The sequence below is a fragment of the Ziziphus jujuba genome, chromosome 4, assembly GCF_031755915.1.
Source record: "Ziziphus jujuba cultivar Dongzao chromosome 4, ASM3175591v1".
Classification (NCBI taxonomy): Eukaryota; Viridiplantae; Streptophyta; class Magnoliopsida; order Rosales; family Rhamnaceae; genus Ziziphus; species Ziziphus jujuba.
This window is the reverse complement of record NC_083382.1, coordinates 33684570-33708287: the sequence shown is the minus strand read 5'-3', so window position 1 is coordinate 33708287 and position 23718 is coordinate 33684570. Positions and strand designations below refer to the sequence as shown.

At 35.5% G+C, this 23718-nt stretch overlaps 4 protein-coding genes and 1 long non-coding RNA gene across 13 annotated transcripts; 2 read left to right on the top strand and 3 right to left on the bottom strand.

The window, feature by feature from the left end:
- Positions 1-80: 80 nt before the first annotated feature.
- Positions 81-2962, top strand: LOC107415057 (receptor-like protein 46). Its single transcript, XM_016023325.4, has one exon. It carries the CDS (start codon positions 329-331, stop codon positions 2756-2758), a length of 2430 nt encoding a protein of 809 aa, XP_015878811.1. The 5' UTR covers positions 81-328; the 3' UTR covers positions 2759-2962.
- A 15-nt stretch (positions 2963-2977) lies between these two features.
- Positions 2978-6486, bottom strand: LOC107415059 (uncharacterized). The gene is made up of 2 exons (XM_016023327.4): positions 5281-6486; positions 2978-3373 (listed from the first exon to the last, which is right to left on the bottom strand). The coding sequence occupies exons 1-2, from the start codon at positions 5631-5633 to the stop codon at positions 3310-3312; spliced, it is 417 nt and encodes a 138-aa protein (XP_015878813.3). The 5' UTR covers positions 5634-6486; the 3' UTR covers positions 2978-3309.
- Positions 6487-8293: 1807 nt separating this feature from the next.
- LOC107415008 (lysine--tRNA ligase, chloroplastic/mitochondrial) lies at positions 8294-13243 on the bottom strand. Its single transcript, XM_016023257.4, has 14 exons — positions 12903-13243; positions 12515-12733; positions 12112-12223; positions 11889-11997; positions 11384-11441; positions 10839-10907; positions 10658-10765; positions 10131-10223; positions 9865-9969; positions 9538-9741; positions 9197-9291; positions 9005-9095; positions 8742-8918; positions 8294-8622 (listed from the first exon to the last, which is right to left on the bottom strand). The coding sequence occupies exons 1-14, from the start codon at positions 13143-13145 to the stop codon at positions 8530-8532; spliced, it is 1776 nt and encodes a 591-aa protein (XP_015878743.1). The 5' UTR covers positions 13146-13243; the 3' UTR covers positions 8294-8529.
- Positions 13244-13939: 696 nt separating this feature from the next.
- Positions 13940-15567, bottom strand: LOC132803477 (uncharacterized). The gene is made up of 2 exons (XR_009638747.1): positions 15430-15567; positions 13940-14253 (listed from the first exon to the last, which is right to left on the bottom strand). It is a non-coding gene; the product is annotated as an uncharacterized LOC132803477 (long non-coding RNA).
- On the top strand, positions 15245-19066 carry LOC107415082 (uncharacterized). Of its 9 annotated transcripts, none has more exons than XR_003055718.3 (3): positions 15246-15894; positions 16560-16596; positions 17076-17482. XR_003055718.3 is itself a non-coding variant. In XM_016023362.4 (2 exons), exon 1 carries the CDS (start codon positions 15578-15580, stop codon positions 15854-15856), a length of 279 nt encoding a protein of 92 aa, XP_015878848.1. In that variant the 5' UTR covers positions 15245-15577; the 3' UTR covers positions 15857-15894; positions 18721-19066. The 9 variants fall into 9 exon arrangements, 7 of the variants coding, with proteins under 7 accessions (XP_015878848.1, XP_015878849.1, XP_015878850.1 ...); XR_007240459.2 differs by having other exon boundaries at positions 16560-16627; XM_016023362.4 differs by lacking the exons at positions 16560-16596; positions 17076-17482 and adding an exon at positions 18721-19066 and having other exon boundaries at positions 15245-15894.
- Positions 19067-23718: the final 4652 nt, after the last annotated feature.

Genomic DNA, 23718 nt, shown 5'->3' with positions numbered 1-23718 from the left:
TAGTCAGTACAATATTATTCATCGAGTCAAGGGGCGGTGGCAGCCTTTGTTTGAAAGTTTGTGGAAAACAGACAGAGAAATAAAAATATTCTCCATTCATATGAAAAAGTTGACGACGAAGTCAAATATCACTTTTTGGTTGCCCATATTCAATAAATGAAGCAGGCCAGGCAACACAAGCCTCCAGTCCATAGTTTTCCCCATAATTTTCCAAACTAACAATACCACCACTACCACCAGCTTCAATTCGTGATGTTCCATCAATAAGCATGTATGTTATATGCATAGCCATTAAATTAAAGAAAAAGAAACCCACAAATACAACACAATGCCCAAACTAATCCACTTACTTGCACTGCTCCTCTTCTTCTTTACCCCTTGTCTATGCTGTTTTGAAGATCAAAGCCACGCCCTTCTCCAGTTTAAATCTTCCCTCATCAGCTCTACAAACTCCTCCAATGATTCACTCTTTAGTTTGGAGTCTTGGAAGCCCGGATCAGATTGTTGTCTTTGGGACCGGGTCATCTGTAGTACTCCTAGTTCTGGCTCAGATTTAAGGTCTGTGATTGCTCTACATCTTGGTTCTCTCGTTTCCATGGAGTCATCAGGGCCCATGATGGTGAGTTCAAGCATTTTGAAGCCACTCTCTCGCATTAGGAGCTTGGCTTTGCTTGACATCTCCTATAACTACATACAAGGTGAGATTCCTGGGAATGAGCTTGCTAATCTCACCAAATTGGTTCACCTCGATATGATGAACAACAACTTCAGTGGCTCCATTCCACCACAAGTTTTCCACTTGAAGTATCTGCGATATCTTGATCTGAGTAGCAACTTTCTCGGTGGTGTTCTAAGTCAGCACGTGGAATCTCTTCGGAACTTGAGGATTTTGAAGTTGGGTGAAAATCTTCTTGGTGGAAGTGTTCCTGGTGAAATTGGAAACCTCACAAAGTTACAACAATTGTCCCTTAGGAGCAACAAATTTGATGGTGGAATCCCATCTTCGATCATGTATTTGAAAGATTTGCAAGTATTGGACCTGAGGGACAACACTTTATCCATGGACATTCCTCCTATGATTGGCAATCTATCCAACATCACCAGTTTGTCCTTGAGCAACAACAGGCTGACTGGAGGAATCCCATCATCGATACAGAAATTGGAGAAATTAGAAACCTTGGAGCTGGAAAACAACTTGCTGACCGGTGAGATTCCACTGTGGTTGTTCAATATTGAAGGCCTGAAGAAATTGTTTGTTGGAGGAAATAACCTGACTTGGAATAACAATGGGAATGCAAAGATGGTACCAAAGTGTAAGCAGCTTTCTCAATTGTCCTTGAAATCTTGTGGCCTTGCTGGAGAAATCCCTAACTGGATTTCCACTCAGAAGAGTCTGGATTTTCTTGACTTGAGCGAGAACCAGCTAACCGGAACATTTCCACAGTGGCTCGCCGAAATGGAAGTTGGCAACATTTTTCTGTCAGATAACAAACTTACAGGTCCACTCTCACCTCGCCTTTTCAACTCTCTAAGTTTATCAGTTCTTTCCCTGTCTCGGAATAATTTTTCTGGTAAACTACCGGATAACGTTGGTAATGCCACTGAGCTCATGATTCTTATGCTGGCTGAAAACGACTTCTGGGGAGAGGTTCCCAAATCCATCTCCAATATATATCGCCTCCTTCTATTAGACTTGTCGAAAAACAGATTTTCTGGAAACAATTTCCCTGTTTTTGACCCTGAAGCTTTGCTAGCTTACATTGATTTCTCATCCAACCAATTCTCAGGTGATATTCCAACCACATTTTCTCGAGAAACTAGAATTCTTGCATTGGGAAATAACAAGTTTTCTGGCAGATTGCCTAGAAACTTGACAAAAATGAGCAATCTTGAGCATCTAGATCTCCATGATAACAAACTCACTGGTGAATTACCAGACTTTCTCTCTCAAATCTCCACCCTTCAAGTTCTCAGCTTAAGAAACAACTATTTCAATGGTTCAATCCCAGATCATATATCCAATCTTAGTAACCTCCGGATTCTTGACATCTCAAGCAACTATCTCACAGGAAAAATCCCTGCAAGTTGTGGACATCTTGCTGGAATGATTGAAACACCGGATACATATTCGTCTATTTTTGATCTTTTCACCTTTTTAATTGAATTCCACGACTTGATAGTGAATTGGAAAAAATCGAAACAAGGTCTCTCAAGCCGCAGCCTCAGTATCTACTCTTTCTTAGACCTATCAAAGAACCAACTCTCAGGAGAAATTTCAGTCTCATTAGGTAAGCTGAAGGATCTCAAACTTCTGAATATTTCATATAACAATCTATCTGGCAACATACCATCAAGTTTCGGTGATTTGGAGAGTATGGAGAGCTTGGACTTATCTCACAACGAACTGTCTGGTTCAATTCCAGAATCACTTGCAAAACTGAAAGAAATTTCTAATTTGGATGTGAGCAACAACATGCTCACTGGTAAAATCCCAGTGGGTGGCCAGATGGACACAATGGATGATCCAAGCTCTTATGCCAACAACAGTGGACTCTGTGGAATGCAAATTCAAATTCCATGTGAGGAACAGCAGCTGCCCCACCGAGGAGAAAAGGAGGCAGACAAGGCATGGTTCTCATGGGAAGGAGTAGGGATTGGATATGCAGCTGGCCTCATCTCGACAGTGGGAATCATATATCTATATAGTTATATTTACCCTCCAGTTGTCCACAAACGAAAAGCAAGGCAAAGGTTTTAAATTTCCAGGGTATCCTACCACCTGTAATGCACAGCCCATATTCGCTCCAAAGAAGATTAAAGGTTTGCAGGAGTGGAATAAGACAAATTAGCAGGAGAGAACCAGTCTTTTGTATTTTGTTCTCAATAGCCTGGGCTGTAAATTTGATTAATTTCCCCATCAATGTAGTGTTCTATCAATGCATATGAATCATGATTCCAATAATAGGCAAGTGCAATATGAGAGTGATAAAACATCACTTATGTCTAAATGATGAAATAGCCATTTTATTAAATAAAGACTCCGTCAACTCATCCTGTGTAAAATAAGAGTGATTCCAACATATTGTTAACAATTTGATATATAAAAACAAAAGTAAACATCTATATTGAGTTCTTATGAACAAGTCTTCTTTGACTTTGAGAGCCAATGCATGAGGTTGTATGAATGGAAACCAGACTTCAAAAGTGATGCAGCTCCAGAAATTTATTCCAAATTATTTGTCTTACTTTGTATCGCCATAGTTGCTTACTTTTTAAGAATTTGCAGAGGTGAAAACCAATTGAGAAACATCATAAAATAACGCAGATGCAACCTCTATTCTGCCCATCTTCATTATCACTTTCTTCACCTTCACTAAAATAGACAAGATAAAAATTAATCAAGATTAAAAAAAAAAAAAAAAAAAAAAAAGAATGATCCATAATCAGTTAATTATGCAGAGACTCATGGGTTTGCAGTACCAACTTCGCCATTGTAAGGCTTCCTTTTGAATCTCTAGTAAAAGAAATAACGATATTTTTTAGAATCGTTCTCATTGATTTCTAACAAACACAATATTTAAGTAATGGGAACTCAAATGTGTCTCCTAACAAAGGTCCTTCACAAAACACAGAAGTAGATCTACCGTAATATAAATAACATCTATTACTTTTATTCACATGTTTCAAGCAATATATAGCCTCACCTCTGGATAAGAAAGATTATTAGTTTAAAACTAAATCTAATACTTTCCATATCAACTATAGCATGTATCAAAATATTATTTTTTTAGTAGTTCAAGATTAATCTATTAAATTATTCAAAACTTTTCCTCTCCATCCATGGAATTCCAATGAAACCGTCCTAAAATAAAACAAGTGAAATGATTTGTTGATCATCTGATTGATGAAGTATGACATGTAACATATGCCTCTGGCCCTGCCTACAAAAATAAGCCATGAAGATCCTCCAATTTCAAGGGCAGCACAAAAGTGAAGAAATACCTTCACTCTCAAGTCTTAACAGAGTCAGTCACAAAGATGTTGAAACAAGCATCTCAAAGGTAAAACAAGTTCCAAACCTTATTATTCTATGACCTTTTAAAGTTCACCAAAACACCATGATACAGTATTGTTGTTAAAAATCGGTTCTATGACTGAATTCTAAAACACGAGAGAAATCACTATAAGGTAGGTTGCCTATAATAGACAGAGAACGCCCACGGAGTAATCTTGTCAACAAGTTCTTGGCATCTAACACCATACTAATCAAAACCCAGATCCAGATTGAAATTACGACAACTTCTTTCTACTTTTAAAACAAGAAATCTTCTAAAAATTCATCACATGTCTGACCAATCAGGATAAGAATGCAAACTGGGAAGCTCTTACAACATTGAAGAGATATAAGAGCACCTAAAGCACCTTGTATAAGGGAAGTCTTTTGCATTGAGAGCCAAAGTGAAGAGAGACAAAGCCAAGTAAACCAATTATATACAAATATTCCTTTATCTCAATGCGCACAACCATTGGTTCCCATGCTTAATTTAGTACTAATGCAACTCTTTTTAATGATTATCTTATAATTTTATATTTTTTAATATAACATCTTAACTCGTAAACCACGCTTTAAAATGCAGCTATTAACTTTCACTTAACGTACCAAAACGAAGAAAAAAGAAAATATCTTTGCACTATTTCAGTTCCCATTTTCACAAAGTATAGCAGAAAAAAAGTCTTCCAGAAGTTGACTCTTTTTGGGGATGCAGTAATTCAGAATTATCTTCACAACACCGCTAACCTTGGACATTTCCCTTATACAAACAATGATAAAAAAGAATGACACAACGAAGTTGTTTCTCCAGAAGGTCCCATTTGGATTAAGATGCAAGCTATATAAATAAACATAAATTCTTTCTCTCTTCAAGAACCTCAAGATTTAGAACTTTAGTATTGAGATTAGATTAGTAGGATTTACTACAAAAAGCACTCTCTCGCAGAAAGGTTCTATACATCCGCCATTTCTCAAGGAATTTCTTTAGACAAAGACCCCGTTTTTTCCTCTTTTCGGATGGTAAATATTTCTCAGAACATGGAGTGTGAATCAAACCCATGATTGACACCGAGACAACCCAATAGAGATTTTATCAATTTAGTTTTAAAATGGCTAATTGTGGAATTATTTTTTAACATAATAGATTAAGAAATGCCAAAGAAAGCAAAATTAAGCACCAAAAAAAATAATAATAATAATAAAATAAATACAGAGATAGAGAGAGAGACCTGGATTCAAATTCCCTAATTGAAACAAGCTCTTTCCCTAAAAAGTCCATCCATTGTACTCTCTTCTTCTGCTCCTCATTTGGAGAACCAGAGCTTGAATTAGGCTTCTTGAGACTACTTTTTCTGCAATTCAGAGTAGGTTGTTGTTGTTTCTCATGGTCTAGCGTCTCCTCCGTGAGTTTAGCCTCACCAGCTAATTGATCAGAGGCTTCAGGAACTGAAACAAGTTTTGAAGGCACATGTGGATGTGGGATATTCTCCAATTTCAGTGGTCCGGGCGTGTAAATATGAGCAGACGGTTTACAGAAGCAAATGAATGAGGGACAATGGATCTTGCAGAACAAAACCCTCATTAAAAAATCTTCTTTTGCCTTTTGACTAACAACAACAACAACAACAACAACTTACTATTACTTTAATTAGCCCATGTTCACAGCCCCCACTCTACAATATTCAATCTAAATATTAAAACACATTGGCTTTCTTTCAAACATTCAACAAAGGCATAGCATCCAGATGACAAAATTATGGAGATGCTCGCCAATTTGGCACTTATCTGAAGCAGACAAACTCCATCAATAAAAGGTATTTTCTATCAAATTTCCAAAGTAATGGAATCATATACAGAAAGAGAATATTTTGTATGTGTACCAAAACTAGAACTGAAATGTATAACTGGGTTTTGAGTTTTAAGATTCGTCAGAGAGAAAGCTGGGGTTTTAACATAAACAAATGAAAACCCATAAAGAAAGTTGAGATTTTGGAGCCGGCAATGGTGAATTCCGACTCCAAAAGAAGCGAGTAGCTCTCAAACAAACCCAAATTACCCAGAAACCTCTGTTTCCCCTGTTTATACATACGAAATAAAAGGACACCCTTTTTCGTAATCTACCTGAGAACCCAAAACAAATTGGTCTATGGATATCCATAAAATGACAAACATACCCTCTTTCCCTCCATTGACATGATTGAAAGGAGAAAGAAATCTAATCAGGGAGTTTGAGAGTTTAGAAAGAATAACAGAAGGGAAAGCCGAGAGAGAGAAATACCAACTTGCAAATTTGGAATACTGAGTGACCCAACTTCCTAAACATTCTCCCAACTCTTAACTAATGTTTCCCTCCCTCCAAAAGGACCTTTAATAGTAACTGCCAAGTTTATATATTTTACCAATTTCAAATTTTAATGCAAATGAGGCCAATTCCATTATTATTGCTTTTCCTTGCAAAGCGGTGTATGATATTACTTTCATATATCATAAGAATATATGCTCTAACAAAAAGAAGATTTTATTTTATTTAAAAAGTGAATTTCGTTGCACGTCATTGGATTTATATATAGATTCAATCCAAAAGGCAGAGCCCTGCCTAATAGATGACAAATTTATGTGGGGTTTTAAGTTTGTTAATACAGGGAGAATATATGCTGTTCTCGAGAGCGGTCTTAAAATACTTGCATCCTTACCAACTCATTGATCAAAACCGTTTGGATTGGAATATCATATATACCATGCATGCAAAGTGCAAAGAGATCAATGAATTATCAAGGGCTCATTTTTTTTTAATTTTTAATTTTTAAAAAGAAATCGATGGCTGACTTCTAAAATGAAGATGGTTCTGTGGTGTGGAAAAAAGGAAGACCTTCAATTTTGCTTATTAAAAATGATTAGCCATCATTCAGAGGCGGAGCTTCCATTTTCTTTTGTATTTAAGAGTTCGACCAGAGCTTTCAAGTTCCCTCACATGTTTGCTTATTCTAATAATCTTTGGAACGATGAAGTTTTTTTTTTTTTTTTTTTTTTTTTTTTTTTTTTTTTAACCCCCAGATAAGGGAGGGGGGGGGGAGGAAAAAAAAAGGGAAATGTGCAGAATGAAGCCAAAGCTTTGGGCTGGGTGGGGCGTAAAAGACTTGACTTGGCAAGGTGTATATGTTAAGTGCCAACCTCAATATGTTTTTGATCTTTGTTCTTTTCTTAACTATGGAATATGGTTTGCCTTCTCATTTTCTTAATAGAAGGTCTGTCTTAAAAGGCTTTAACTTTTCTTTTTTCCTTTTTGCTTCCTTCATTACTTTCTTTAGCCCAAGGCTACGTTCTAATCTTGTGATTTTGTATTTGCTAACAACTAGTGATTCTATATTTTGACTTGCTAACAAAGGAGGAGCAAAGACTAAACCTATTGGATTTTGCGTCATTGGAATATGGAATTTTATGGTTCCTTAAGCAAATTTGAAATCAAGAGAACACCATTTCCTAGGATTAGGAAGATCCTATCATGTAGAGTCCAAAGTTGAACCTACAAGTGGAACAAGGTATATGTGGAAGAGTTCCATGTGTCACAGCGACAGTGATCGGGAATCAAGCGGAGGAATTGGCGACACATGGTAATGATGATTTTTGGGAGCCAATAAAAGTTGTGAATGACTGAAAACAAACAGGGGTAAGAAGGTGAGAAAGAGTGTAAGATGATGATGATGATTCATAATGTGTTAAGTGACAAGCGCATGCCCAGCATGTACATGATCACGGGGACAGAGGCCCCTCTCTGGAAAAATTGTCTTGCATAACAACTACCAACTACCACAAACAATTTCTTTTCAACCCAAAACTCATTCACATGGCATCATATTCATAGCAATGAAGGATGCGACTTTCTTATTTAATTATATGGCCTATCAAGTTGAAGATATGCCTCCTGACGCAAAGCACATAATAATACAATTCACAAAAACTCGACATTACCTTAGCAAAACCAGTAAGTTTCAATGTATGAAGATATTCTAACCAATAAATCACTTGAAAAGAATCAATTCCTGAAAATACGAATAAAATTTTATTGTTCTAAAATACTTATACACAGACATATTTCTGCTTTGTCTACCCTAGCAATTTGTTTTTATGATCAACTTATACTTCTGCAGTGACGCGGTAATCATATATCTTGTTAGGTGGTCAATTTCTTCATTATTTTTCCAACGGGCAACATCATATATGACTACAGAGGTAGAAAGTAGATCTAGAAAAAGAAATTCAATATGCAAAAACAGGAGTTAGCACCAGTATCGAAGGTAAACATTTTCCAAATAATCAAAAACATGCAGTAGTAAGCCTGAAACAAACTAAGGCCAAAGAATTGGGACCTGAACAAAAATTAAAAAAGGCTCCAAACTCGGGCCAAACCATCCTCTCCTTGTGGCCTCTAATAAATAAATAATCTCACAAGTAAAAAACTTGGTTTGGCCATGTCACTACTACTGCTGAATCTTAAGCACTGGGAAGGCAATTACATCCCTAATACTGGCCGAGTTTGTCAAAAGCATAACTAGCCTGTCAATTCCAAGTCCCTGAAAAACAATTTCTTTTCCATTAGGAAGTGCTCTGAGAGATGCATCTAAAATAGATACCACTGGACATAAGGATAACCCGCTTTAACAAATTAATATAGATAGAAGGATGGCTATACCATTCCTGAAGCCGGGGGCATTCCATATTCCAAAGCTGTTAGGAAATCATCATCAAGAGTCACTTCATATGAGTCATCCTCATTTTTCTTTGTTTTCCCATCTGCATGATCCGTTTCCAAAACAACTTCAGTTTTCTTCGCATTGTGCTGCCTAACTTGCTCTTCCAGGCGTACTCTCTGCCAGCAGCCAATGTACATAAGTTGTGGAATATTTACAGCAATAGATAAACTCAGTATGGTCAAATTCAAGTGTTTATGTTTACCTGATCTACAGGATCAGTCAATTCGGAGAAAGCATTGGCCAGCTCACGGCCACAAATAAAAAGTTCAAATCGCTCTGTTAACCCAGCATGCCTGATAGTGGAGAACAAAGGAAGTTCACAGAGACAAGTGCCATATTAAAAGGAGAAAACATATCTTTTCTATTAAATTATTCACGGGCTAAATATTATTACCTGCGATGAGGTTTGGCTAGAGGAGATATCTCAACTGGATAGTCCAACACAAATGTCGGTTGGAGAAGCTTTGGTTCTACAATGATTTCAAAAACCTGGACCAATGATAAAAACTGATCAAAATTGCATGAAGAGAGAATCGAGTAAAAATATATACATACTAAAATATTTACCATGTTAAGTGATTTCTTTTAATCATTTTCATAATCTATAGCTTCACTGGACAATTACAAAAATTATGCAGAAAAAATAGATGACTGCAGATTAAAAGAAAAGTAGAAAACTACAATAATAACAATAAATAATTAAACTGAGATTATGAACTATAGAAGCACATAAACCTCATTAAGAAGGTGGCCAAGTGATGAGCATGCTTCGATGGAAGATTTATCTTTGTTATCAAGGTCTCCTAGGATCCTCAGAGTAACTTCTTTAGCAGCTTTAAGATCATTGCCCAACTCATTAAAATCAATCCCAGTGGCCTCTTTTACCAGATTGTGCATGGTTTCCCTCCTCCAAGGCCGCTCAAGACATATCTCAACACCCTGGATAGACATATTATAACTTCAACAGCTTAAAAGCCACCTCTGTAACACATTGCTGGGCAGAAACTTTGATAGCATAAAGATTCTTAGTGGCAAACTTATGATATTAAATTACATTTTTACCTGGTAATCAATGGTAAGCTTCCCATGAATTGCAAGTGCACATCGAGTAACAATTTCCTCTGCCATGTTAATCATGCTTTCATAGTCTGAATATGCTTCATACATCTACAATCAAACTAATACCAATTCTGATTAGAGCTTCATTTATAATATATAAGCAAATTAATACGTGTTCTGATAAAGCAATCGATACTTGGAACCGAATAAAGTACATTCAAATTGATCATGTAGTTAGTAAACAAAAGAAATGTTAATAATGAGTTTACCTCAATGGTGGTAAATTCAGGATTATGACGGGTTGAAAGGCCTTCATTTCTAAATATTCGGCCAATCTCATATACTTTTTCAAACCCCCCTACCTGATGTTGACAGACAGATTTAATTCATCAAGGTTATGTTGTAAGGAAGTAAACAGAAAAACATATACATATCTGCAATATTATATATAAAATACCATACAGTCTAAAAGTGAGAAAGCTTTATTAAGTTACTACAGTACCATTTGTTATGCATGTAAAGATGTTCAGCAAATGAAAAGTTCCATGGGATTTACATTTCCATTTAAACGACCTTATAGGAAAGCAATCATTCTAAGAAGGGACATGATTAAGAAGCCCAAAATCGTGGGAACTTCATTGCTGCAGGATATACACTATGATATTCTCCTATAAAGGAATGACATTTGGCTACTACTTCATGAACACAGTTTTTGATCTCTTAGAGATGTAAGCCTTTGAAGTGAATCTTATAGTTTATTACCCAAAGGGGAAAAAAATGTTATATAAAATCTCACCAGCATTCTCTTTAAGTGCAGCTCTGTTGCTATCCTCAAATAAAGGTCCCTTCCCAGTGAATTGTGGTATGTAACAAATGGCCTAGCTTCTGCTCCACCAGCTGCTCCCTAGTTGAACATGTCAATCAAAAACCAATCTCCAAGTACGAATGGTCCTCATACATTTTAATATAAATCAAACCTGAAGAACTGGTGTTTCAACTTCAACAAAACCAATAGATTCCACTGTCTTGCGCATCTCTGACACAACCTGTCTCAGCAAATAAAATTAGCAATGCATTTTCAATCATACAATATACAGAAATAAAATGGGCGTATTGAGCCTATTTTGTACTACAATTTCTAAAGACAGTTATACACAGGCTTGCACAGAAAGACAAAGATGGGCCAAAAATTGGGACAGAAAAATCTTTACTTGCATAGATAACTTTTTCTTTTTATAAATACATATCTTCTAACAAATTGGTGAGGAAATGGAAGGAAAACAAGTGCTTTGTGAATTAAATCTGAGAACTTCTCCAACTCTTCTAAGACAGTAGTAATATGAGGAGATAAGAACTTGAGAGCTAAAGAAGCATCATGAATCAAATGTAAAAAATTTCATAAAAATAAATTTTTAAGTTCCATAAATAAACAAATTTGTAAGTTAAGGAGAAGAAAAGGAACGCGAATGCTTAATAAGTTTTTAATTTACATTTGGGAAAGAAAGAGAGTGGTATAACTTACCTTTGCTCTCTTCCGGAATATATCAGCCACCTCAGGATTTGCAATCATATCTACATATCTTAATATAAAAAATATGAAGTTAGAGTATAATCGAGTCTCACAAATCAGCTATTGTGCATCTACCAAATCTCTGGCGTCGTAAAATAATCATCATTACATCCCCACACTTCTTCCCCCTCCTCATAAAGATAAAAAAGTACAACCCCCAACCCAAAAATTAAAAACAAAAAAGAAGGTAAAATATAATAGATCACCAATGAAACATAAGCATTTCACAAATACAAGAACTCTGAAAAAAGTAAGAATCCATAAGTTACAATACAAAGGGTAACCATCATATTTTTTGACACCTCGCTGAAATTCAGAGCAAAAGATTTGCTATGAAATCAAATCCTTCATATAATTTCTCCTTAATTGATGAATATATTTATAAAACCATATATTATCGCAGTACCCAAGCACATTGCACTGCTCCAATGAAAGAGGAACAAAGAATTCAACTCACCTTTGGCGGTACCGCTTATCCACATCAGTTAAACCATGGTATTTGTCTGGCAGGGGGAGTAGAGATTTTGTAAGAATTGCAAATGAATTCACATACACAGAAAGCTCCCCTGAAGAAACCAAGATGAAATTCTAGTTTAATATACCTTGTACGAGCTTATAGATACATACAGAAAAGGAACTTAACATGGGTACATATGGACGGAAAAAATTGTAAGACTTGCCTTTCTCTGTCCGCTTAATTGAGCCACTTGCACCAAGTATATCACCAATATCAACAAGAGTCTTAAGCTGCTCAAATTGATTACTTTCAAGCCGTTCCTTTTCACAGTAGAGCTGTGTTCAAACAATGATTAACAGCTTCAATGAGTGTCGTCCCGTACTAAAAGTGAATGTGTTTACAGCTATTGAGCCTTCTGAGTTCCCAAAAGAACCGGCAACTCCACCATATTCCATTCATTCACAAATCGTATAAAAAGAAAAAAGTAATATTTATAATTTTCTTTTACACAAACCTGTCTCAATTGATTGGAAGACATAAGAGCTCGGGTACGAGACCTTTACTAGAGAAAAAAGACACAAAAAGGGAAGGAAGAGCAGAACAAAAGAGAAGTGAGGGAGGAAAACCTGAATGATCCCAGAGTCATCTCTCAGAGTGAAAAATGCAAGCTTTCCAAATGCTCTGCGAGCCACAATTCTTCCTGCTACGGTTACATGGTCTTCCTCACTATTTAACTCTTCGCCGTCCCCAAGATTTCTATACAAATCTTGTAGCTGATTAGCAGTGTGAGTCCTATCCCACCTATAAGCATATGGCTCCAGACCCTTGCTCCTCAATTCTTCTACCTAAATTACCCATCATTAACAATGAATAAAACAACATTTAAGGGTTTTTGGTTCCAAAAAGACAAATTTCGTTGGAGAGAATTAAAGAGAAGATTGATAAAATCACTTTTTTTTTTTTCTTTTTTTCTTTTTTTGTGTATGTGTGTGAGTGTGTGTGTTAATGAAGTACCTTCTTCAATCGAATTGCTCGAACAGCGTCTCTGTCGGAAGTAGAAGATGCTGATGTAGAAGATAAGCGGCGGTTGCGGTTGCGGTTGCTGCCGGCAGCGGTGGAAGTTGTGGTGGAAGAGCGGCAGCAAAGGATAAGAGCATAGGAAGAATAGGGACGTCTGATGAGGGTTGTGGAAGAGCCAAGGTGAAACAGGTGCTTCAATGGATTCAAGCTTACGCTGCAGGCCTTGAGCGCTTCCATCTTGCCTCACACTGGGACTGACCGTAGTCTGCTGCTGTTGGTGCACCCTTTATCTAATTATCTATACGCATATAAATTGGCATTTCCTCTAATTTTATTTTTATATATTTCATGTATGGGCTGTCTAATTTTAGTTTACCATTGTTATTTATTTCTTAGGGCTTGGCGTGATGGGTTCAAATTATGGCTCGCCTAAAATGCCCCTCCTTTTTTAAATTGGCATAATTTTGTAACCTATTACTCAAAATAAATAATTTTCATGCAAAATACTCATATATCATATAAATCGTCTTATATATAATATAAATAAGCTTTTATGAGCTTAGCTTTTTTGGTGAATTAAGCTGTTATGAGCTTGATATGGTATATATTAACTTGTTCAATGTTATGTAAGTATACGCTAACTTGTTCAATATTTATGTTTGAATAGCTTTTAAAAAATAAAATAAAAAAAAAAACTTGTTCAGTCTTTTTGTTTTCCCTCATTCTCCTTTCATTGTTATGTCGACGAGTTAAAATTTATTTAATTATCACTTGTTTTAAAATTTTTGAGATTATTTTACTTTGATCTCCAATAAACAGAACCGAAAAGAAAAAAAATTAAAATTTTTTTTTAAAAAAAAAATTGTCTTTTACATAACAGCACAAAAAAGTAAATTAATTTGCTAAAAAATATTACAAGAATCCTCACTCTTAATACATTGGGTTCTCATTTATATATTGAAGTTTAGAAAAGGATACGCAGAGATTGCCAAATTTCCTGTGTTCGGATTGGGAAGTAAATGGAAAAAGGAAAAAGGAACTGCGTACTTTGGCCAAGTTCATAACAATTTCTGCAATACAATACAATACAACTTCCATATATGGAGAACAGTAATAGCGACCAACAACAGCATGCCGTGTTTTGCAGTTGATATATTATATCAATCACTAGCAGCAGGTGGCTTTATAGGTCCTTTTCCTCTCAGCTGTTTGCATCCCAGCATGCAACCTTGGTCACATGATGATTTTGTGGCCCGCTCTAGTTTCATACACATTCTCATGCAATCATCAACGCACATTGCAGATGTCGTACCTCCTCTTCCTCCTCCTCCTTCTGTATTGTGGGCTGCCATCAACAACAGGGTAGACATCAGAACCGCCATCACTAAAGCTTTGTACGCCATGCATTTCATTTGCTAAAGAATACAAATGTTTCAAGGCCTTTGGCATATTTAGATAGACTTGAGCATCCCAACAAGAGTAGGATGCGGAGAGACACGAGAAACTTTCTTTGAAGATTGGCCAAAATGGTAAATTAGCTTATTTCTTTTGCTTTTTTTTTTTTCTTTTTTTTTCCCCTTTTTTTGGTAACATGGTTGACTTTCTTTTCTTAGAGACACGTCAAACAAGCAATTTTTTCTTTTTTTTTTTTTTTTTTTTTTTGCTTGGAACCACAAGCAATTGGGTTTGTATTTCTTCGGAACCATAAAATAAAACATGGAATTCCAAGAAAAAAAGATTTTTTTTTCTTTGAATATATATATATATATATATTCACACATATATTTTTAGTACTTAGGTTCAAGTTGTAGTTTTTATATACACACATATATTTTTAGTACTTAGGTTCAAGTTGTAGTCTATACAAGCATAGCAAAGAAAAAAAAAAAAAATTGTAGTCTATATAAAAGAAACAAAATGAAATAGATAAATTTCGAAACCAAAAAGGCAAAGGAATAGAATCGAGCTGCTAGCTAATATCGAAAGTGCACCCATCAACAAATCCTATCCAGTCAATACTTATGGCTCCTTAATTATGAAAGCTTCAAGTTGTTAGTTTGGTGTAGAAGAAACTCAGACACAGACAAGATGGAAATATATATATATATATATATTTTATAATAAAAGAGATGGAAATAGAAATAGGCGATCAACTATATTGTAAACCAGGAAAATTTTATAATAAAAGAGATGGAAATAGAAATAGGCGATCAACTATATTGTAAACCAGGAAAATATGTTTCATACATAATATATATATATATATATATTTTCCAAAAAGGAACGCTTTTTAATCTATACATTTGTAAGTAGAAAAGTTCCTTGGCAGTCACACGCACAGATGCAGAGAGACCAAAATGACGTTCAACAGCATTGAGAGAGATCAAAGGAGTAAAAAGAAATGGCTTTTGGTTGTATAGTTAAAAGGGAGGTAATTTGTTCTACACGGTAGAGAGAGCCAGAATGTCAATACTACAGGGCCCCCGATAACGAGTCAAAACAGTGTTAAAAAAAGACCCACCTAGCCACGCCCCCATACCAAACTAACTTTTGAAGGATCCTGTGGAAGACCCCAATTGAAGAAAGCCAAGGACTGGAAAAACAGAGTGCTTCCTTGGCAGTTTCACTCAGTCAGAGAGAGAGAGAGATAGAGAGAGAGAGAGACCAAAATGGTGTTCAACAGCATGCTGGTGCTGTCAGTGGCACACGTGTCAGCTGACGCGTGGCAATGCCTGACATGCATACCGGACCGCCTCAGCAGCCACCAGCTCTTAGATCTCATCTGTTGCTTTCCTCTGCAGCAACTGGGTCGTCTCGCTCTGTGCCTCTGGACCTTCCTCTGCCTTCCCCCTCCCGATTCCTTCTACTCCTATGCTTACACTGATTCTGATGATTCATCCACAACCGTTGACTACGATGACTATTACTACGACTCCCACTCTGATTGATTCCTCGATCATTTCGTCTTGTTTGAGTTTCCTGCACGGTAATTTTCTCTCCCTTTTCTTTCTTTTCTTTTTCATTTTTTGAAATTTTGGGATTCTTCTAATTTATATAAGATTAGATTTTTTTTTTTTTTGGGTAAGTTATTTTATTGTTTGAATTAGGATTCTCTCTTCTTTTTTTTTTTTTTTCTTTTTTTCTTTTTTTTTTTTCCAACTTTTCCAGATTATTTTAGTTTATGGATAATTGATCCAGGGAATCTTTTTACATGTTCCATAAATTGAGTAATAATCTCCAAGCACTGTTGAGTTTTAAATGGCTTCTCGAGTTGTTGAGCTTAAAGGAGATTTAATGATCATGTGATTATTATGTTGACTTGTTATGCATACGAAGTTATTGAGGGGCTGGTAAGTTATTGACTAATCAGATATGATTTGCAACTCCTAGTTGACATCTGCAAGTATATAGACAAGAAATAAATCTAACATGAAGCAAAATGTGTGAAATGTGATTTTAGCAATACCCTAATTTTCTAGGGCAATGAGAAAGCCATAATTGATAACCTCCCTATCTAGTTGTTGGTTCACAAATGCTTTTGATTTTGATTTTGATTTGTTGGGGAAATATGTTAAAAGAGTTTGTTGCAAATTTTTTGGGATCTGTGGAACAAAGACAATAAAACAGTAGTATGTATTTATCATGTTTCAGCCTTCAGTTAGAAAGAGGAATGGCAAACATCATGCTGGTGAGTTAACAATGAAGAATACACAGACCAGGTAGAAACTGAGTAGTAGTTTGATTTCTGCTCGTATTTGGAATTGGGACGACTGGAGATGACATGCCATCCCTCGAGGAATTTAAATTCATTTTCCCGTATCTTAATGTAATTTTAGTTAGCATGCAATTCAAATTAACAAAACATGATTTGAATTGACTGAGATCTTGAAAAAATAAAATAAAATCCAAATCCCTTGTTGATTAACAGCTAGTTAACACAAGCCAGGTAACGTGAATCATTTTCTTTGTTTCTTTTTATTTGCTCAGATTCATCTTTTCCCCTCTTTTTCTGTAAAAGAAGTTCAGGATTTGTACACCTTCTAATTGGATTCCATAGGTTCCTCATAATCTGTCCTTGCTTTTAGTAAAACTGTGTTCATCTTGGGAGGAGGCACTGGAAAAAGTTATGGACAAATATTTGACTTCTTAAGGCAATGGTTGCTGCAGGGAAATTGCAAGCTTGGGAGCTTAGATTCCTTGGAAAAACCCTTGGCCCTGCGATGCAGATTGAAGGGGACAGAATACTAGCACAGAGCAGCCATAGGGTTTGTAATTAGTTAGATTAAGAGCCATTTCTGGGTGATGAAGAAAACTTCATTGTGAGTAAGATTAATTGAGATCCCAATTCTGTGTTTGCTTCCCATCATTACATTATAACAAAGCGTGTATTAGTAGATAGATTATTCCAACCGAATTGCTTGAGTTCTAGGGACTTTGTTTTCCCCAGAATGGCTGAGATATGCTAGTCATATCCATTTCATTAATTGTATTTTCTAGTAGATAATGAAGTTAATCTCTAGATAAAACTCAACCTTGTAAGTTTTCTACATTTATGTTGCCAGTTATTTATTCAAGTTGTCTGGCTGTGACATTTTGCAATGATTAATCAGGTTGTTCGTTAGCATGGATCTGTTTATAAATTACTCATTGAGTCGGTGGATTTGGATTAAAGAAGTTGCTACTAGAAGTGTTATATCCTATAAGCTTCAACACATTTTCAAATACTACTAGGGGAGAGAGTGTGTTATGAAAGAAGTGGTCAAAGAATCATGTTTATAAGAGCTTAGTATGCTGGTATTTCAATTTGAGGACTGGTGGAAAATTCTAGGGAGCTGCAACCTTTTGGAAAGTATGAGTTGATTACTTGCTCAAATTATCATGTTATATCAGGAAACAAGGATCTACCTTTTGATGATGGTTGAAAGGACCGAGATAAGACTAATGCCTTAGAGATGTTTATAGAGTAAATAAAAATAATAATAATCCATATATACCTCAATAAACTCCATCCTTTTGAGTGGTACCTGTTCATACTGACGGAGAATCCCAACTCATAACCAAGAAGAAACATGTTTAGCAAAAGAATACTCTCAATACTGTTTGCATGTCATATAGCATAAGCATGACCAATGGCGCAATAGAAACGGTGAAGCAGTAGTAACCCTGGCCTGAAGACGACTCAATTTAGGTGTCTTTGGTTTGTAAAGCAAGTTTATGCTGCTTGGTCAGTCACTTTTAGTGAGACATTGCAGGTGATGTGAATAGTAAAATGATTTAAAGATTTTGAATGTATGATATTTCGAAGAATCTCATGTTTCCCTGTATTAATGGATAAATGTGTCTGCAACTCTTATTAGATTAACGGAAAATGATCAGCCTTGGCAAATTCATCATACTGTCCTTGGGTTTTAAATCTTCACGTGTGTTTGTGCGTGTATGCACTTCTAAATAGATAGGCATAGAATTTACAATTATACAACTTCTGTATATGTGTGGTTGAGGTATATGTACCTGATACCTCTCTCTGTGTGTTACATTTGATGTGAATAGATGTTGGCTTTGATCAAGAATGTGTGATGTCTTTCTTCACGGAGGAAATTCCTCTCATTGCTGCCAATCTCAGAACCAAATGACCACCATAATCAACAGACCAACCTTAAACAAGATCCTTTTATACGAACTTAACATGTATAATTGTATATCTTTCTGTTGGTTCTAGTCGCTTCTGTTTCCTTGTTGTTTAATATCTTTGTACCATTAGAAATTGCTGAAACCACGATTATGACTCAGTGCTGAACCTGCTTCCGCGCAGCCATTCTATTCTCAATCAGATACTTAAGAAAGGGAAGCAACTATATATTTATGGAGGCATATATATATATATATATATATATGTATGTATGAACATACATACGTGTATAATAGAAATGGTGGGAAGAATGTGTATTGATTGGCTGGAAATTGGCCTTCTGGTTTTGGTGGTTGGTCAGGGAGGAAGCAGCCCATCCGCAGATTCCAAGCCGAGTGTGATCAACATGTAAATAAAGCTTTAAATTGTTTTCCATTTGATTATTAGTTACAACTCCAGTTAATCTAAGTTGGCGATTATACCCAAAAAATAAAAAATAAAAAAATCTGGGATTATTATTATTATTGTACGTGCTGCGTTGTCATGTCGAAAAGTAACTTATGATAAGCTAAGCTCCAACTTTTAAGGGCCAAGCCCGCTCCAGCTGAATGAATGGGCTTTTAAATGGTATCAAGGACAGAATTGTTTAACACAGTGAGACTATATCACTGTAAGATAAAGATGGTCAAAATCGGTTTAACCTTCAAAAAACCCGATTATTTTTCCAAAGAGAACATAGGGTTCTTTACATGTTTATCATTACATCAAATACTTGACACTCTATATATTGAATGCCTTTAAAGATTTTAAGGAAGTAGATTATATGGGCAATTATAGCCCTATTTAAAAAAAAAAAAAAAAGTCTTTTAATCGACATTGCGATTTCAATGAATGGGTAGATATTCTATGGCATATAGGGAAGATACTAGATGATGATAAACTTTTGTCAACAATTTGGAGAAAAAAAAGTAAAAAGAGTGCTGGCATTATACACCAATCACGCTGGTTATGTTCCAAACGTGGGGTCGTGGTGTTGCAACTTTCTTTCTCCAACTCCAATTCATAAAAGCCGGGCAAGCTAAGACTAACAGGTAAGCATTTTTACATGGAGATTGAAAAAGGGCCAGAAAAGCAGAGGCTCCACTCCATCTTGCAAAGCAACTACCATTACAATAATGCAAATATCTAATAATTATAATGATAAAGCCGAAAAAAAAAAAAAAAGAAAAAAAAAAGCAGGGACATTTATGAATATATATATATATATATGCATAAACCTATGTTTTTCATTTGTTGGTAGACATTGACCGATGGCTTTTTTCTTCTCCAAACTTCCCAACTTTCCACTTGATGGGGCCTGAGGTTATGTTTGTGGGATGCCTAAGTTATGCTGACTTATCTCTCTGTGTATGTGTGCTGTCCAAATATGTCAAGCCTCAAATGATGACCCCCTTGTCTCTGGTCCATACTCTATACAATGAGAGAGGATGGGTATTCCATTTCAGCAGCAGGAATTAGGACCCCTTTTATGTATATACGTATACGCTTAAATCATATTTTATCCTTTGGTTTTTTATTTTATGAAGAACATTTGACCTTCATTGATGGGTGTATTAATGACCCATGGAAATGAAAGACAGACTCTGCAATACATGGCATTGCAAAATTAGGATATTTCTAAATTTTTGTAGAGAATTTAGTAGTGGCGCACTGATTTTGCAGAGGATAGAGGTACTGCGGCTGGTGTGTATGGGAGTCAATTTGAAATTGAGTCTAGAATAATCAAAATATATTTAATCCCCCACATACATTTATAATGGGAAAGTGGTTTAGAGAAAATGACTCCTATACCTTTCATTTCATCTCTCAATATATATAATCTAGGTGGTGGCCACCACCAACCACTCATACGCATTCCAAATCCTCCTCTGTATTACATTTACATGTAATGGCTTTCACATCTAATTAAGATATTACTTTTTTATTATATATAGAAATTTCTATATATAAATATATATATATGTGTGTGTGTGTGTGTGTGTGCATATACATTCTGTTGGGTTTTCCTTTTCTTGTGTTTTGGATTGTTGGCTAAGTGATAAACAAATAAGTGCTCTAGATCTGTAATTATCCCAAAAAAAAAAAAAAAAAAGAGTGCTCTAGATCTGTCATAGCATAAGCATATATCATAGATGATAGATGTGGTGTGGATTGTGTCACAATGTCGGTGCAGAAGCAATGTGTTGTGTGGGTTTGAAGCCAAAACTACCCAAATAGTAACACTGTCTCTTTAAGCAAAATATGTGATTTTCTCCTCTCAAACTTTTAACTTATTCCTAAGCAAACAATTATTCCAACGCTAAATCATTCAGATATTCTAATATTCCAAGTAGATGGTTTAGAATTGTCTTAGTGTAGGGCCCTTCAAGCACCAACATATATTCCCGTAAATGAATTGAGGCAAAGCAGTTGGTTGTATTACATAATTTGCACATAGCGTCTATACCATATGTAAGTGTTGTCCCCTCTTTATGTGTGATGGAGATCCCTTCAGTGTTTATTTGGCCTTTGCCAATTCATTCATTCCCCACCCTTATTTGTCCAAAGTTGCAGTCTTATTTTTGTATTTAGCTTTTGTAAATTGCATATTCCTCGGCAAGGTCATGACCAAGTCAATACTCATTCCAATTAGATCAATCGGTTTGTCATTTGTTTTACTTATAAATTAAAAACTTAGAAGTTGTAAATAAATATTAGAGGAAAACGAGAGCTTTTTATCGATATGATGATACCATTCATTGCTTCATATTGTAGACCACCTCAAAGTCAAAATGATTCGTATAATTTTCAAGGTGATGGACAGGAATCCATCCATATATATATATATGCTGCAAATTTCCCAATACCACAAAAAAAAAAAAAAAAAAGGGCTTTTGATTGAAACTTTTTTTTTTTTTTTGTTAACAGTGAGTAAGCTAGCTTAATCATCTTATCAAGAAAAAAAAAAAAAAAAGAAGCTAGCTTTAATTATGACTTGTGGAAAAACAACGACCAAAGGCTACATCATTACTAATCTCTCCCTTTCTCTTAATAAAAATGTGGTCTTAGTTAGCCCATATCAGTACAATATGCATTAATTATAAATTCATACGGATCGATGCTTTTCTACTTTTTCATTTTGTTTTTGTGAAGATAGCATGGAACAAATATTACTATGAGAAAAGCAATCATTTCATGGTGGATAGTCGAATGGAATATTTGCATTAAAAAAAAAAAAATAGTCGAATGGAATATATGCAATTGTATGATATATATATATATATATATCATAAAAAGCTTTGAACATAATTTTCTTCGCTTTTTTCCAATCTTTTAAAGTCTCAAAGCCAACTTTATTAGAACCAAGGCCATGACCTTTTTGTGGTCACAATTATTATATAAATGAAAAACCAAAAGGCTATGCTTAATCCTTTCTTTTAATTATTATTTTTATTATATTATTTGCAAAACATAGTGATACCGCAGGGAAAAGAAGAAAAGAAAAAGAAAAGCAGTGCCTCTTTAATTGCAGAAAATGTATGCGTAGAAAATGTTATTTATGTGAAAAGCTACTTTTAGTATGGAGGCAGCATATATTATGAAAACCTTTAAAAGGTATGCATTAGTGGTGTGCCACATTAATCCACCACTACCTTATTAAACTCATTTAAACCTTCATAAAAAGATATTCCAATGATTCTTTAATTTATCTCTAATAGTTTATTACCTAAAATAAATATTTAGAATTCTCTCAAGAAAGAGGGGAAAAAAAAGAAAAAGAAAATGGAAAGCAAAACAAACTCCTATTCTGTATGTATATATTTTTGGTAGAGAATATATGCTTATTCTTGTTACTAAAATAAAGTGAATAGCAAGAAAATAGAAGAGTTTTCGTCCACCATTGAAAATATAAAATCGTATGGTTTTGAGCAAACATTTCGCAAACCATTTTATTATTATAAAAAACAGCGATTAATTAGTAACTAAACTAGTTGATCAATTTTGTATTTGATGTTGATCTGCGTAGACTCGGTCACGTACAGCAACTCCCATCTCTCTCTCTCTCTGTGTCTCGGTCCTCCCTGCATGTGATCTTCCACGCTAACTGACAAACAACGCACAGCTTATTATCTCTTTTTAACTCTCTTAAACTAATCTCCCATTCTTCCACACGACATGACCACCATCCAAATCCAAATACATTTTTTTTTTTTTTTGGGGGTTATTTATAAAAATGATGAATTATTTGTTGGAAGAGAGAGAGAGAGAGAGAGAGAGAGAGAAGAGTGGTGGTGTGTCAGTGGGTCAGAGTGAATGAGGTGGTACAATTTTGAATCCCATCATATCATATCAAATTATCAATATCGATGGATGGGTGCTTTGGTAATTTAAACATTTACTTCCCCCATTGGATTCGTATGTGCTTTTTGCTTTCCCTTGTTTTTACCGTTGCATCGCAGCGGTCATTTTTTATTTTTATTATTTTTTATATTTTGAAAACAAAATAATAATAATAATAATAATAATAAATAAATAAAAAATAATTGCAAAGGGAAAGTGGAGTGCAGCTCGTGATTCGCGCCTTTAACTGGTAGCCTGGGAGGTGCTCACGGGCTTCCATGTAGTCGGCAGTGGCTCAGTGCCACAGTGGAGCTCAACATGTGATTTCGTACACGTGTACGGTGATTGATCATCATTCATATTTCTTCATCGAGAGCCACACGGACACGGGCCGCCCTTCGCCCTTCGCCCTTCGCCCTTCGCCCTTCACGCCCTGGCCTTTTTGCTTTGCGTCAGTGACTACCCCACGGCCACACCTTACTTTTTTGTCTTATTTTCTGGGTTTGGGCCGTGACCTAACCTAAAGCTCACCCTCCTGTTACACCACCACCCTAAAAATATATTTTCCATTATGGACTTCTATGGTATTAATGAGAGACGACGAACTCACCACTCACTGTCGCCTTTTTCCTAAATTTTGTTGGGAACCATAAAATTTCTATTTCCTCGTTTCTTTTTTTTTTAATGACCAAAGTACCCCGGACTTCCACTTTCTTTTTACGATAACTATATTAAAACGACATTATTAATGTTTTGATTGGATTGCTTTTTTTTTTTTTTTGGGTGGAATAATGTTTGATT